The sequence below is a fragment of the Amphibalanus amphitrite genome, unplaced genomic scaffold, assembly GCF_019059575.1.
Source record: "Amphibalanus amphitrite isolate SeventyFive unplaced genomic scaffold, NRLGWU_Aamphi_draft 001145F_arrow, whole genome shotgun sequence".
Lineage (NCBI taxonomy): Eukaryota > Metazoa > Arthropoda > Thecostraca > Balanomorpha > Balanidae > Amphibalanus > Amphibalanus amphitrite.
In genome coordinates, this window is record NW_024882639.1 from 103,031 (window position 1) to 120,333 (window position 17,303).

At 51.5% G+C, this 17,303-nt stretch overlaps 1 protein-coding gene across 1 annotated transcript in view; it reads left to right on the top strand.

Annotated features, from left to right (window-relative positions):
* Positions 1-3,814: 3,814 nt before the first annotated feature.
* The window catches only part of LOC122370566 (POU domain, class 2, transcription factor 3-like), a 68,268-nt gene continuing 54,779 nt past the window's right edge, over positions 3,815-17,303 (top strand). Inside the window, exon 1 of the mRNA XM_043346259.1 lies at positions 3,815-4,007. Within this exon, the coding sequence (XP_043202194.1) occupies positions 3,887-4,007 (121 nt within the window). The 5' untranslated portion in view covers positions 3,815-3,886. The remainder of the gene's footprint in view (positions 4,008-17,303) is intronic.

The window sequence follows — 17,303 nt, forward strand, 5'->3', positions numbered from 1 at the left end:
GACGTAAAACAATCTGGACAGGCCGCTCCGGGGCAACGCTCGAGCACGGTCGCATCGACACCGCTTCCCCCAAAACGGCGCACCGCTGAATATGCGAGAGGTTCCCACGGAGACGCTTTTTTCACCGCGGGATGCATTATGGAACGTTTTTATCAGACGCGCAGTGGTCTCAATAGCGGACGGTTCACACGACACCCTCAGTTGCCATAGAACGGAGCTTTTTAGCGCGACCCAGGGAAACGCACCGGGTTCGCACCTTGGCATTCCGGAATTTTTATCAACAGCCTCTCCACCTTGCGCTGGGTGGCGATTTTTTGCCGCCATTGTCGCAGTTTCCCGCGCCTCCCGGTTTTCGGCGGGCCGAGTGTTTTACGGAGGGTGACGCGCCTCGCCCCGCTACTCCCGTGGAACTCCGCCAACCGGGAATTTTCTGCATGTGGGGAAAAATTTGCATCACAAGACCCGCTGCACCTGACCAAATCTGCATACTAAAACAGGGTCCTCCTCTCGCATAGAAAGGCCGCTCGCCCTTTCATGCCCGACATTATAAATATTTTACCTTTTACCGTAGCCGCCTACGTCTGAAAGGTTCCATTTGCATATCCCCGGTTGAGGACCTGTGAATAGATTAGTGGAAGGTCAGCCGAAGAAAAACGTCGGCGAAGGAGCCGGCGCGGCGCGGAGCGTCTCAGAAATAAATCACGGTGTCGTCAAAGGGCGGCGCGAACGGCCAAGAAATGTGTCCACCACGGCCGGCGGCCAGACGGGCCGAGATTCTGGAATAGCGCGAACGGCGCCAGATTACCGTCGGCGCGTCTCTGTGAATACATTAGGAGTCGGTGGAGACGGCGGCGGCGACCCTGGCCGGCCATCTGGGAACGACGGGTTCGCCCGGGAGGACACTGGGCAGACTGCAGGGGAGGAGGGCGACGCTGAAAGGAGGCGAGTGGAGAGAGGAGGGGCGCAGGGGAGAGGGTGGGACGGGTGGTCAGCTGGGTGGAGTGGAGCAGACGGAGGAGTCAGGAAAAGGACCAAGGCGGCTGAAATGTGGTGTTGTGTCCAGGTTGAACGAATCAGACCGATAGTACTTTGGCTGGATTATGAATTGAAGTAAACAATGCATACATTATTTACGTGTGCATGTTATGAAGTTTGCTTCCATTGCTTGATGGTCTATGATCTCAAATGTGGAACTGTCAATGCAACTGGAATTGTCATTGCGTCATTGACATAGAGCAAAAATATAAAAAGGATGTGATTGTGCATTGTGCAATATGCATTTTGCAGCAACCCATCTATGTCAGCCTGTCTAATTTTTGTAACTCATGTTTGAGTCACGTAAACCTTTCACCCTTTTCTTTCAGGCGCGCACTTACCCAGCTAAATAAACCCATCATTAGCCCCACAACACCACGCCCCAGCACCACTACTACCACTCTCCCACTCTTCTCCACCCCTCCCCACTTCTCCCATCCCCAAGGCGAGGCCAGTCTGAGCACCCGCTTCTGCAGTCAGCTCGGCCGGCCGGGTGGCTGGTGACAGGTTTTCAACAGCGCGCCCGGCACCTCTGATAGCCCAGTGCATTCAAAACAGATCAATATTCATTGGCAGCCACGTCGCCGGCCGCTGTTGGATAAATAGATCACTATCGACGCCCGGTTTTTGCGCTCGCCAGCCAGCGTCCTTGTTGGGCCGGACGGGCAGCCGAGCTGCTCCCGGCTCGACGTGGCCGAGCCGAGTCAGAGATAGAGTCAATAAAGAGTCTGAACTCTGAGATTGAGTCACTTGAGTCGAAGTTCAACTCACTTGTGAGTCATTAGCAAGCTCACTTAGAGTCAGACGGGTCACTTCTAGTTGAGACTAAGTCGACGATGCTCAAGTTTTGATTGACTCGGCTTGACTAAGTAGAATAGTTTTGATTTGAGTTTATCCGAGGTGATACACTTTAGGTGAACCTTTCTGACCCTTTGATGCCGTTATCCGTCATCCGCTGTCGTCCATTTCCCTCAGTCAGCTGAGCGGCCTCTCGCCCTCTCCCGTCGCCCGCCCGCTGCTCTTCAATCGCCTCCATGTTGTAGCCGACGGCTCGAGAGCTCCAACCCTCTCCTGCCAGTCGCCGCGGCGCCGCCATCAAATATGCATCTCGGCATCGCTGCAACACGCCATTGGCTGCGCCGCCACCCTTCATTTGAATGTGCGCCAATAAAATGAGAGTGGCGTTTTTTAGAAGGGGTGGGACTGGCGGCCGCGCCGGCGGACGCAGTTTTTATCGACGAGGGCGGCCGAGCCCGTGCCTGAAGTGGCGTCGACGTGCGCCGCACTGTCGATTCACAGGTTGTGAATTAGCTGCCGCTCGTGAGCGCTTTGTCGGGTGCCGGTGACGGCGGTCGGCGCGTGCCCCCCCCCCCCCCCCCCCTCCATCAACCCTATCCCCGTCACGGCCGGGCGGGCCGGGGGAGAGGAGGGGAGGGAGGGGGAGAGGAGGGGAGGGCCACCGGAGGGCGGCCGCCCGAGTGACCCTGAGAGAGAGCGGCCGGCGAAGGGAGAGAGAGCTCTGACCCTGCCACTCCGGAAGGGACGGTTTAGTGTTACAGGCCCGGGTTGACCGGCGCACCACGCTGGCTCGCCGAGAGGCCCGGGACATGAGCTGATGAGGCGTCCCGATAGTCGGCCTCGGTTCCCAGTGGGCTCCATTTTATAAGGGGTCCACTGAACTGCCCAGTAGCTAATCAGTTATAGGCAAAAACGCCTGATATGATGCGTGGTAATGTCTTCCTGTGCATCAGGTGTTATGCCATTAGCACGAGGTTTTCAACTTGGAGAGAAGCATGACATAACTGTTCGGAAATAAAAATGGGATATTTCACAATGTGCTATTTTGAATCGCTCAGATCAATGAAAGCTATGAAATGCAAATTTTTAGACAGTCCTCAAAACTTAATTTATAAACGATGAAACAATGGAAACCATAGAGACTCGCTGAAAGAATATGGGTTGACGGTTGTCATTCATTTCACCCTTTTAGCAATGAGGCGTGGGAAGACGTGCGTGAATAATTGGATGAATCAAAAGAAAAAGAAAAACATAAATTCAACTGGTAATTAACATCGTGACAGGCCTCCGGATCGCTTCACCTTCATTTGTCTTTATTGTTTCAGAAATATATATGTAGGTAGGATGGTTGTTGGGTGTATACCTCATCATGGAAAAATATTATATTGATTAGCCTTAAATGACGCGATGTAGATACCATTGAAAGATTGCAGTTTGGAATGATAAAAATTGACGAGCATCTGCAGCCATGAACTTTCTTATTCACCAGGCACTCTTTCATTTTTATCCATCAATTATTACGCATTGACGTCTGGATGAATTTCATTTGCAGCTGCTGAAGATGTGGAGAAAGGTCTCTTGGAAAAATAAAAAGAGTGGTTGGTTTGGATGCTCATTGCTCGTTACTCATGACCACCTGAAAACTAAAGCCATGATCCGAGGTGGGAGCCTGTCGGTGGTACCCCTGGACCTAAATAGTTACCACCTCCCCCTCCGAGGTCACCCTTCTCGCCTCTCTGCCCCCTCCCTCATCCCCACCTGGCCAGCCCCCGGCGTGCTAAACGTGCCCTTATCAGTTACGCAATCGGCGGTTTATTTACCTGCCCGCTAGCAGCGCCATCTGCCCGGCCGACGGCGGGGAGGTAGCCCAGCCACCGCGGCACAGGGCGGGCCGGCGAGCGCCGCTCGTCGAGCGGGCAAGGGTGTAGCGCGGCCGCTGGCTGACCGGCAGGGGGCGGCGCTTCGACGGCGGCCGGCCCCCAGCGCACAGCCGCCGACCGGCCGCGCCGCGCGCAGTCCCGCACGTGCACCGGTGGCGCATGCGCGCAGTGTGATGGTGTTGTGCGGCACAGGCGCTGACCAGCCGATGAAGAAGGTGGAAAGGTTCGCAGAGACTCTGGAAGCAGGCGCGGCGATGTTTGCCGCTCAGCACCCGCCGGCCGGCGTGCCGCTAGGTGAGTCGGGCGCGACCGGTGGGTTGATGTCGCCCCTCAGAGTGATGTCAGAGATGAGGATGTGCTAGAAATGCCAGATGACCCATCGTGAGAACCGGTCAGTTCATTACCCAAACCGGTACATCGCCTTTCTTGGATGCACTTCCACACACTCGCCAAGACACGCTCCCAAATTCGACCCAGCTACACTTCGCCGTATTACATCAAAGCACCCCTCTCACAACAGTCTCCGGCCTGCACCTCACTTCGATCGAGCTTCCCATTACGTCCCCTCCATCACGCGCCAGTGTCTGTACCCGGGTGACACCTGCCTGAGTCGCCTCGTCGCGCGCCCGTGCCCTCCGTCGGCAGCGGCGACGGCCCTCCGTGTTTGCCGACCCGTCGCTGGCGGCGCGTCGGTGGCGCTCGCTCGGGTGTCGTGTGAGCGACAGGTGACACCAGTGGCACCGCGCTGACATGACCTGTGTCATCAGGAAGTGGGGTTTGGCCGAGATAGTCTCGGTAGTCATGTCCGATAGGTGTAGAATCCGGTAGTCGAAGTAAAAGTTGAGCGGCAACGCCTCAGATTTCCGTGGCTACGTGTGCATACGACTGGATCTTGTCCGTCTAACGACAGCCCCTTACGCGTATCTCATCTTTCTCGCGTATCTCATTGCTACTTCTATCCCACCCGTCACTGTGGACTTCCTTCAATCCTTGCCGTACCCTCCCGTCCCATCCTATTCTGTCCCATCCCACTCTGTCCCATCCACTCAGCACAGATGTCGGCCGGATTTGAACGGGGGTGGAGCGCACATAATTTACGGCAGAGAGCTGTCCTGCTCTCTCTGCTCTGGCAGATTAGGCAGGTCCCTGTATGGTCACTGTAATCTAGCTATCCGGAACTGGTCCCCCGTATACCAATGCCTGCTCTGAGTGCAATATCTGCGCCCGTCCCCCTTCGGTCGATATGTCGTTTAGCTATTTCATACTAAATCAAAAAATGTAAGCTACACTTCGACAAATTATGCAGATCACAATGAAAGTGAGGCCCTTCCACCACACGTTATAGGATGTCTCAGTCACTGCGCACCACAGCTTTATAGGTATTGCGCACTGTGACTAAGTTCGACGCACTGGGGTTCAACTGCTTAGCGTGACTTAGAAGTCAGTAACTCGAAAGGTAGTCGGTGGGCGTAGTCATTTACCAGGTGACAGGGTGTTATACAATCCAGAGGCGTCTGTTGCCCGGACTGTTAGTTTTGTTGCGCCACAGTTTCTTCATTGTGTCGCTCGAACACAATGCGCGCTCACTTCTAACTGCAGGCTGGGGTGAGTAAGAGTTTGTGGTGAGTGCTGTTTGTGAGCACTGCCGGATGACGCTAAGAGACGCTAGTGACAGTGGCATTAGTGGTGACAGTTGCAGTGAGGAGGCAGTTATGATGATTGTAATATAGGTGACAAAAGTGACAGTTGAAGCGAGATGGCAGTTGTGACGATTGAGGCAGATGTAACAAGTGCTAGTTGAAGTGGGGATGGTATTTGTAATGATCGCAATAGCTGGAACAGTTTGGCAGAAGTAGCAGTTTTGAGAGTGGCAGCGATTGTGGCAGCTGTCCTAGTTCTGTCAGGTGTGGCAGTTGTGATAGTTGCAGCAGATGTGACAGCTGAGGCAGTCGTATCATGGTCGTATAGATGAGACAGTTGCGTTGCACGTGGCAGTTACAATAGCAATTCTGCCTTGGACTTTGGTCGTCCTGTAGCACGATTTTGTGTGGCTCGGGCACGCACATTACATCTGAAACGGCACGATAAGGGCCTCATCTGAGACTATCGTCCCGTATTCAGATCCTGGCTTAATTCTCAGAGCCGTCTATTGTCGTATGTCCGATAAGACAAGGAGTTGATAGTGATTGTCGTGAGATAGTCCCTCCCGACGCTCCTCTGAGCGAGCTTCTGCGAACCGGCCTGCATCACTGCTCTGCAAGGCGTTATTTCATCGCAATGTCCGGGGGAACAACAGCTCTCCGCAGCGCGACACACCTCATAATAAACGACGCGATCTGGCGACTTTTCCGTCGCCGGCCGATTTTTCCACTGCATGACCCAAAAACATGCACGAAGTGAATGTCATTAACGACTTCCACGAACGGGCCGGCCGCGGCCGGCGTATTTCTGTGGTCTGTTCTGCAGCGGAGGTCTTTGTCTCGGCGCCGGGTGCCGGGCTTTCGGCACGTATCGCAGACACGATCTGGTGGCTCGGCTCCGCGCCCACTGCAGGGCGACCGCACAGGATGACGGGAGTGTGATATGACTGTGTGTTCTGTGTACAGAGCACAGGAGTAGCACTCCTAACCGGCCCATCAGATCAGACCACCGCCGTGCGGCCGTCGCGCCTTCCGCGCCGCTTCAGTTTTCTGTGCATGCAGGTTTTTATATGTTCTTTCTTCTGCATTGTCCAAACGTGTCGACTATATATAGTTATGGTGTCAGTAGGTACGTTTATTGTACTAGGCCTGTTTGAGCACTAACAGTTGGCCAGTTGGGATAGGGATGCCTCAGACTAAAAAAAAAAACAGCAACAACAATTAACGAAGTTTTAAAAGAAATGGCAACGGCTTTCTTCAGCAAAGCATGCTATGATTCAGACATGTGCTGTTTCAACTCGTGCTATTTACATTTATGTATATTTTCTCTGACATGCTGCGTCAGATCACTACTAGGGGGAGTCCACGGAATTATACAACCATAAACATCTGTTAGATAATTTTCCAAACAAATTGGGATGTGTAAGTTGCACAGTCTGTTTTGATACGTTTGCGTTTTCCCTTTTTTGTTAATGATCAGTATATTGCAACAAACATTCCAAGTGGTTGGTGACCGCAATTCTGATTATGCAATATGCTAGGCATCGAAAACTTGTACCCGGAAAGTGTCATACCCATTATTCGAGTAATACCTGAAAACTCTAGGATAATCCTAAAGTTTCCCAACAACCTATTGTAGCTGATAATTTACTAAGTGTATACAAGCCATAAAAATTAAGTTACACAAGATTATTATTACTATTCTTGTATAGGTGCTAGCTTGTCTGCAATGTCACATGTTTGATAGCACTTGGTCGCCGATTCTGCCCTCGCGGTGCGGATGTCTGATGCGCTGGCGAATATGGCGCCTGGCTGCGCCATTGGTCATGTTTGAGCTCTCAGACTGGCTATCATGAGCTATGGAGACGCTGAGAGCTCAATGGAAAACGTCCGCCTCAAGGCTGATGCAATAAATCTCGGCCGGTGGCGTGACTTTTTAAGTGCTCAATGTCATGCACGGACCCCTGGCCCGAACGGTGGCATTGTCGGCCCCAAAGCCGGACCCCATGCGCCCTCGTCAGGAGGCGGATATTCTCACACTGACGAGCCGTCGCCGCCGCTGCCGGATGGCTTAATTAGAGATGCATCGCCAAAAAACAATCGGGCGATCGTGTTGCATTATTTCGCTGCAACTGCGGTAGATTGTGTCCAAAGATGCCGTTTGAGGCAGTGACGCTGGCGCAGTACACGGCAAACAGAACCGGACATGCGATCCAGATCTAGCTGTTGCTCACGAGCTGGTCGAATATTCGTGATCGGAGAGTGTATATCGTGATCTGGCCGCCATATGCCGCACGTGCGAGACGAGAGAGAAAACGCGTCTGGCCTGACGCCGCTGCGAGTCGCTCCACCAAACGCACCGAGTGACAAGAGAAACGGGGAAAGTTGACGCGGTCCTCTTCACAATTTTGCATTTGGCATGTTGTTTGACGCAGTTTTCTGCACTGGGCGTCGTTTGGAACAAACAGCGCAGGAAAATCCCTGGCTCGTTTTCAGGGCACTGGAGCAGATTGAAGGAAAACGGGTATGCACACAGTCGTGGCTGTCAATGGCCATAGCCGAGTGGCATTCCACACTGCATGTCGCCCCGTGTCGGCTGATGTTTTCCTTTCGGCCTCATGAAACACACTTTGATGTTGTGTAGTAATCTACTGCCAGGTAAAGACAGCGACCCTTTGTAGAAAGAAAAGAATAGCATTTCACCAGGTGCTCAATTGTTTGGTATTCTTGTTTACAGCCGCTTGGAATAACAATATGACTGGTTTTCAATCATAAGACCGTTTCGTTAACTTTCTGGAGAATATTTTAGGCACTTACAATATTTTGGATATTGAAAAGGTGATTTTAGACCATCTGATAAAAAATATAAGTGTAAGTTAATGCACTTCGTTCTCGCTTGGTTTTCGGCGCATTGGATTATCCTGTTTTATTCTGAAAATTTCAGGAAACATTAACAAACAGATGCTGAATTTGTGATATGCGGTTATCGGTGAAGCCGACACATAACATGCCTATAACAAACAGTTCGATATTGGTAAAAACAAATTAAAATAAGATATTTATAATTTATACCAGGGATTGTTCAATTTACGATTCAGCAAGGGTGAAATTGACCTCAAAACGTTGCCACAGTAATGCTTGGGAGATTTTCCAGCGCGTTCGTCCATGCAAACAACGTCACTCTATTATTTGAACGTTCTCTGCGAAACATGACAGACTGCGATAAGTGTTCCAAACTATGTTTCTATTCATCGCACTACCAGTGAAGTTCTCCTATCTATCTAGGAGGAAGTTTTGCCGCAGAGCCGTCAGTCCGCCGTCGATATTTAGTGAAGTCTGGTTATGTATGACACTTGCAAAGTGTGACAGCAGCTGCTTGTTCCCAGATCAATACTTTTTCCTACACAGGAAAACTAGTTTTGCATTGCACAAGACTGTGAAAGAGTATTTGTTAGCTTTCTCCAGATGTTTTAATGTGTATAGCGACATGATTTAATGCATTGAATCATTGCAATACATGATAACTATACATTGCAATGACAGGCGGCGACTGAAAAACGCTCGCACATGATGTTTCCGTGATCTAACATCACGCACAGAGCGCTGAGGACTGGACAGATAGTGATCGTATGGCCTAAACCAGACTGTCCTGATGGTGTGACCCAATCGAATAGCTTAGCGCTCCCTGCATGCTGGATCACCAATATAGGCTATCGGTAATGTCTGCTACCATATGCCAGGCTGTGGATAGTATTATTTTATTGTGTGGACTGTGGAGGTCAAAGTAGATAGATTAGGATCCTGCTTGCTTCTACTGATGTATCCACCGACATTTCAAGTCTACTGCAGAACAATCCAGCAGGCACACTGCTCTGATGTGATTTAGGGCAGTAGACACCTTTTATGTGAGTTCGTAGAACTACGAATACATACTGCTTTCCTTTCAGTGAAATCAGCACTACCCATCTATCTGCATGTCAAGTCATACGATTTCGGGAAGAATAATCACATGTTGCCATTGCGTCATGCTTATTCACACCGGATGCTGGGCTGATAGATTAAGCCCTGCATTCAGCTATCCCTTCAGGCTTTCTCTCTGACTCTGTTTTGTGAATTGAATATTGCCTATGTTTTGTTAATCAAAGTCATCCGTTATTTCGTATTTCACCAGTTTTTTTTTATATTCCTGTGCTTCATACTGGGTGAAGGCGCCCATGCGTAAACGCACACAATTTGTTGAGGAAAAAAGTAATTCGTCCGCAGACGCCTTCCGCCTAGGAGCTGGACGCGCCGTTTGTCACCATGCAGCGCCGTCGCTGTCGCCGTCGCGGCTAAATTGGCGCAGCACGAGCGCAGGTGGTGCTCTGTTTAAAAATGGCCGCTCTGGTTCATAGTACCGCTCATCGGATGGACCGAGTCGTGACTGACCGAGTCTGCCACTGGCAGTCGGAGTCGCGATGCGTCGGGGCTGACCAGCCCCTGTTGAACTAAGCTGTGGGCTGGTCTGACAGCCCTGCGGCACACAGCCCGTGGCGCAGAGTGCTCAGTTTCACCAGTTTGTGCTGGAGGAGTGGCGCACACCCGGCAGCCCGCGCAGCCCCCGCGCAGCAGCACGCGCGCCGAACATATTTAAAATGTTAATCAGAAATCCAATTTGGTCTCCCCCCGTGATTAGAATTTATTTGTTTTAGCCGCATATATGAATCGATTATGAGCTCCGTGTCCGATATCAAAGCAATAGGGAGCCGGACACGTATTATACAACATCTCGCATGTAATGATCTTTTCTCGCATTCCAATGGGAGCGATCCAAATTAGGGAAACATGAATGCGAACTTGTCTGATGAATCGGTGGCGGCGGCTCGATGGCGCTCGTGGCACGCGGCGCGCATGCCGCTTTAAATATTCAGTGTTTGAAACGCGGTGTTTGCCGACAAGTCAGCCGACACGCCGAGCCGGGCTCATCACGCTGATATCAAGACGTCAGCGGTGGGCGGGGGTGGCGGCGGGAGGTGGCGACGCCGAAACCCCAGCGGGATGTTATTAACTGCATGGCGATCTCCGATCTATGAGTTTCTCAAACTCCGACCGACGGGGATCTAAACCTTTAGGCCTGCGCCCGAGGAACGTTCGTCTCTTCGTGGTTTCACATAGGCAACGTCTGGGGATCTAGCATCATATTTGGCCTACGGCACCCCTCGCCCCGAGACTGTATCACTAAGTCGCCAGGGACCGAAAAAGCGCAAGTCGGACCAACTTTGTGGAATGGCTTATTACCTGTTTAACTGAGCCGGCCAGACGTAATCCACGGGGATGCCCAGCGCATTAATTCCAAATGAAACTGGAAGATGTGTGTGGGAGATTCTCTTCATTGGGTCTTGGGATGTGCACGGAGAAACGAGTGCAAAACTCGAGTAATGAAATGGAGAAGTGTTTTTGTTGTGTGATTTATTTCTCTTTCAAGAGTTTATTGTTAACCCGCGCACCGACGGGGGTCTGCGCCAACTTAGTACCGACGGGGGGGGGGGGCGGATGACCGCCCCCCCTGAGATCTCGAGAACGAAGCAAGATAGCGACAAGCGGTAAACGGCATCGGATACGCACGGTCAAGATCTACAATTTTTACAAAGGTCATTTTCAGGTCAGGTCAAAGATGACGTCACAGGGGTCGAAAAAGTCAAAATGGCGGCGCTAAATATGGAGAGAGTTTTTCTCGAATAACTTTCGAATTAGTCAAGATAGGAACAAACTAAGGGCATCATCGTGATCCTCTCGTCAATCCGCATCGAATGATATATATGTTGACCTCGAAAGGTCAAGGTCAAAGGTTGACCTCAGGTCACGTGACCTCGAGGTCATCATGTATATCATTCGATGCGTCTTGACGAGCTGAACACAATGAGACCATCCACGCGTCTGTATCTTGTTCCTGTACGGAGTTATTGGCCAAAAACCTTTGGTGACCTTTGATGACGTCACATGACCTCACAGCTGCCCAACAGCAAAACAGACCTCAAGGTAGTAAAGGTTGATCGTATATGAAGTCATGTATGGTATATGGGGCCATTCCGACCCGTTTTAGTGGTAAAAACAGGGAGTTGATTTTTCCCCCATTGACTTATAATGGGGAGGTCGCGAAATTGACCTGACCTTAGGTCACCGATATCAAAATTCCGAGATAAACAAATTGTAGCTACTAATGACCTAATAACATCCTGCGACTTTCAAAGGCCTCCGACATCTACTGTAGCTCTGGCACGGTGACAAAGTTGCAAAAAAGTGACTTGAGGTTGGGTCATTCAAAGTGACCTGGTGACCTGACCTTGAAAGGTAGGAGGTTCAAACTTGCACACCATGTGTAAAATTGATAAGGGAATAGTCATACCAAATTTCGCGGCGCTACGCGCCGCGGTTTTCCCGCTATTCGCGAAAAACCTCAGGGGGGGGGGGCGGATATCCGCCCCCCCCCGTCGGTGCGCGGGTTAAATTATGTCTCGATGCTCAACGTACATAGTTTGAACAATATTCAGAAAAATTCAAGCTATGATGATATCATGATTCCAATACCCTGGCAAATTGCAGAACGATCCCAGATCAATGCGACATTTTTAACATATTTGATGCCGATAGATATCTGATAACGTTTTTGTATCCGAATAAAAGGTAAATCCTACGTGCATCAGAGAAGGCACCGGCACAGCTGCTGCGCCCATCAAACCGCCATGAACTCGCCCCAGTTTGAGCAGAGCACAGTCTCGCCCCCGGTGGGAGGCCTCGTCCCCGTGGCGCGCTTCGGGCGCGCCACCGCCACGTGCGCTCGTGCGCCGGCCGCGCGCTCCTTGTGAATGGCGCGGGAAAGGGTTTCTTTGACGGCGCGGCCGGCACGAACTCGACGCGCGCGGAAGGGTGGCGCGCACGGGTTGGAGCGCCGGCACAGAATTGTACTCCGGAGAGGATGGGGGGGGGGGGGTGGAAAATGGAGGACGGGACTGGGTGGGCCGGGTCGAATTTCGTATATGGAAATGGAAGGATGGACAGAAAGTGGAATTGTCTGGTTGAATTTTCCTTGGCATTTTTGCGGTGTGCTCGTTTTGAAATTACAAAACAATGAAATAATGACACCTTTCTTGTTTGATATGACTTTTCGATTGGAGCTTGTGTAACACGGTTAGCGATGCCCTCGCCTTATTTACAGATGCATTGATTATTGGCGCAGAGCTGTTTCATTATGAATTGCATGAACGAGCCACACCTGTGTAGAAACGATGAATACAGCTCTGACGTAGTGCCCTATCACACAATGCTAACAAGCGTTATCTTATCGGCGTGGCTGTTCTCGAAGCCGCGGGAGAGAGAGTGGGAATTTCGCGTCATTCAAATCTCCGAGCTCACCATTACTGGTCCATCTGCTTATCGTGGCCGCATTGTAAATATTCAGCAATATTCTGTGTAAACGTGATCCACATTCTAAGCACCACTCACCGATTCATCAATGACGAAATGGAATGTTGCAAAACCATTACCGGTGGGCGAATATCGCGGCCGCTCTCATGATCGTGTTTGTTCGCTGAACTCCGACACGTTACTGCGTCTCCGGGAGCCTTATCTGCGCTATACTGCGAGCCGCGGGTATCGGAGAGATGACGTATCCGGTGTCGCCCACACCCGAGTGGTCGGCACACACGTGTTCAACATGAACCATCGGCTCTCGTCAGAGCATGCAGTAACAGCTTCTTCGTATATGAAACCGAGCCTTCGCTGTCAGAGGCGCATTCTTCGTCCGCCGTTATCTTGGCGTCGCTGTGTAGCTATCATCGGCGCTGGTCCGATAATGTTCCCTTTTTCCTTTAGGATATCGGCACTACAACTCGGTTCGCTTCCCTTCTGCTACCCGTATTCCGTTTCCTTATTTGCATAGCCTCCCTCCACTCCATTGCGAATGCTACTGGGAATGAGGAGGCGTGTGGGCGGGGTGCATCACGCCCTCCCCCACCCCTGTGCCTCTCCCCTTCCCCCAGCTGCACCCCACCCTGCCGCACTCTAATGGCAGAGCAATGTTGTGCGACTCAGCTAGAGGGCTACATTGGAACGACATCGTTAAATGCCCCAGTCAGTTCAGTCCAATACTGCGGGGCCGGTTAATGGTGGACTCAATGTGGTCCTGGCGTGTGGGCGGGACTGTGGCTTTTTTTCGGTTTATTTCAGTTCTCTGGTATAGATAACGTGTTCTACACCCATGTGCCCTAATAGTGATAAACTCGGAAAGTAACTTTTTAAGCTTTATGTTTTTATTTCCTTATTACCGTATACGGCAGTATAACATATATGATAAATATTATCTCTCATTATTGTTTGTTGTATTTCCCCAGCTTTATAACAGATCATAACCGATTTTTTAAATCAAATATATGGTTACAAAATTAAATGAGCATCATCGCACGTCATATAGGTACTAGCATCCTGAAATTCAATCCTGTGCAATTTACAAGGCTGATCAAATCCCACTTCTGCTATGGCGAACATTGACAATTTATAGGGTCGTGGCACCATGAGGTCATGAGCATTTCTGGTACATGTCCATTGTAATGCTGAGATACGTTAGACCATTGCCGGCCGAGCTTATTGAAAAGGAAGGCGTCTTGGACTTTCATGTGGGCCATTCCAATCGAGTGACCATTAACTCTTATCAATATCGGACCCAAGCGAGTCCGAAATCGTCCCTCTTGTTCGCGGCGTACTATCAAATCTAGAGGACGATTGTTTATTCTAAGATATTGGTATTTTTATTGGACTGTCCGTTCAGCTTACAACTCAATTTATTTCCCCGGATTTCACACTGGACCCATTTCTTTTCTAATTTTTCCCTCGCGGATCTGCGGCCGGTTAAATCTCCATCGCCTCGCTCCTAGATTGCAACAAACGTTTTCCCGTTGAGGCCGAAGAATTCTTCTAATTTCGACCCGTGCGCTGCATCGGACTTTTTCCGGATTATTCCAACAGAAATCCTTTTACCATTTGTTATTTCCTATGGGTTTCGCATGGATTAGGTCGAACCGAAGTGGACGTCCGAAATGTGCGCGCCTGGCCAGACCCAAAGCTGTGAAAGCCCCGCCGGCGAAATGATAACAACGGGATAAATTCTAAGCCCCGGGACGTCATTTCCCGCCAAAATGATTCGAAATGGCGCGCCACTCTAAAAGCGACGGCTCGGGGCCTGAGATTAGAATAAGACGCGGCAAAAAGGAGCCGTCCGTGATTTGGACGCGTCTTGGTGAGAGACAAAGAGGATCGATGAGTGAGGCTCGTCCACGAGCGGCCAGTGCGCTGCTGGTGGGTGTCGCCGGCACTCGGAGGCGTCTCAGTAAGCCGCTTTTCACTGATCGTACGTGTAGCAGCCGAATGTACAACTTTGAAGTAAATTGTGAGGCGAGTAGAGACTAGAGAGCTTGTAGGTCTGTTTTTAGCGGTCCACGCCGGGATGAAAATTTCCTGGTGAGTGTCGAATGACCCAGAGGTGTCATGCCATTTTTACTGGCATTTGTGGCATTTTGGCTGGAGACACTGCACGAAGTGGTAAATGACTTGTTGAAATGCTGTGTCTGAGACGAAATTAGGCGGTGCGCCGTCTATTTTGAGCATGTATGCTCCAGCTGGGAGCGGCAAATCCTGGCTGAGTATTCCCTGGTTCCTCGAAAAGCGAGAAAGTGGCTTCGACTTAGGGTAACCGGAGTCTCAGCTTGTTATATCGGCGCTCAGACGAATATGTGTTCTGCATAATCGGATGGGCTTACATACCATGCACTCTGCGCTCCGGCATTACAATGCATGGGAAAACGTGTATGCTAATATGCTGCATTAACCAACCGAGATATGTGTCCATGGTCATTTATACTTTCACATGGCCATACGAAAATACTAATGTGGTCGTATCCTGCAGGACTTGGCTAGCCATTGTTGATCAAGAAGGCCTTGCTGCCTGCTTTGCATTTAACTTTTGATAAACATTTATTGCAGTAGGGTCGTGTAATTCCCTAGTTCAATTTAAAAGTTAAAAGTCTTTTTTGTGACGTATATTTCACTCAGTTTGTTAATATCGCTTAGTTGGTGGTGAACCCTTTAATGCGTTCAAAAATTATTTTTACTCTTAGCTGGGTTTTTACCGTTGCTGTAGGCATAACTGATTTCGAATTTAGTTAAAGGGTTGTAGGTATGTAGTTGTTCACCGCGACTACAAATGTAGTCATAATTCATTAGTAACCACCGGTATCATATTATGAAAGTGATATTGCCAGTTTGGTTTCAGCCAGCCCTCCGCCCCGGCCCTTCGTTTCTCCGTTTTCTGACTGGAGTTGTCTGGCTACAGACGGCTCCCCTGCCTTCGTTTCCGTTCGTCATTCTGCCCGGTCTGCGCCGGACCTTCTAATGCCCCCCCCCCTCCAGACTGCCCCTCCCCTGAGTCGGCGGTCGCCCCCAGCGTCTCAGCCGGCCGTCAAATTCAGCCTCGCATTCATCTCCGTTGTTGTGGCTCCTCTGCCGGCCGCCGGACGCACGTCGGCCAGCCGTCATCTCAGCCGCACCACACCGCAACCTTTCATCTCAATTCCAAATACGCCCGAATTCCGCCGGCGGCCCACGAAGACCAAAAATCAATACCCGATGTCCAGCCTTTTTGCCGCGTCGTCCGCCGACGGGCGAAATTTAAATTATCGTTGATGGAAATTTTATTCTATTTGGCGGCGCTGTCGGCCGGCGAGGTCCGCCCCGTTGAGTCGACTCGTCGGCTTCAGCGGCTCGAAGACGGCACCGGTCAGCGGCCACCCCTTCTTTCTGTGCGCTGCGCCGTCTCCGCCCAGGCCGATTTCAATTCTTGAATATCATTGGCCGGCGCGTATTGACTCGCGGCGCGCGCCGCCGCCGACGCCGCCACTGCATTTCATTCCGGACGCGTCCGCTTCACAGCACACGGCCCGAATTTGCATCCGAAGAATGATATGTGCTGTAACCATGGCAACTGGTTATTGACGCGCCGCCGCCGCCCTGGCGGTCAGACTGCGAACCACTCGGCCGGCCGACGGTCAGTCGGTGCCGCGTCGACACCGGCGGGGGATCGTCGGCCTCGACGGGGAGCGCCGCGCGCGGACGGCGGGGCGCGGCGGCGGCGGCGGCGGCGGCGACGGCTGCCCCTCGCTGCCCCTTCGCTGTCCCATCCCGAGAGTCGGCCGCTCCGATGCCGCCTGGTAATTGATCGGATCAGATGGGCTAACGGGCACGGCGAATCGGCCGCGGCCCGAACGAGCCGCGCCGCGCGCCCGTCGCCCGTCGCGCGCGACGATGACGAATCACAGCCGGACGCCGACCCGACGATGGGGTTAAACGGATCCGATGCGGTCGCCGACGGGCCATCGAGGGCGGCGACGGCCCTGTTGCTGCTGCAGGCTGCTCCCCGTCGAGCGTCAGACTGTCTGTCTGTCTGTCTGTCTGTCTGTCTGTCTAGTGTCTGTAGGTATGATTGCATGACTGACTGACTGACTGACTGACTGACTGACTGACTACTGTCCGTCTGTCTCTCTGCCTATCTCCCGTCAGACCATCTCACACAGCCGATGTGCCTCTCGCTCGCGCGTGCCGCCCCGAGGCACGTCCAGAGCCGCTACGAGCACCTCGGCAATTATTCAGTCTATTATGGCGCCTAAATGAATAAACAGGTGCTCCCAGCCCGCTGCTGTCCGCAGGCGAGCATCCAGAGGCTGAATATTCATAGCCGACGCGCGAGCGGCAATAGGTCAATAAAATACCGACGCCCTCGGAAGCTCCTGGGTGAGACACCTCGCGTGAGGTATGCAAATGACTGGTGTTGGGACATGACTAATGAATGCAAACACAGATTCTCCGACTACCCGGGGGATGCGGGAGCCCAAACAACCGTATAACAGAGGGAAAATGATTGGGG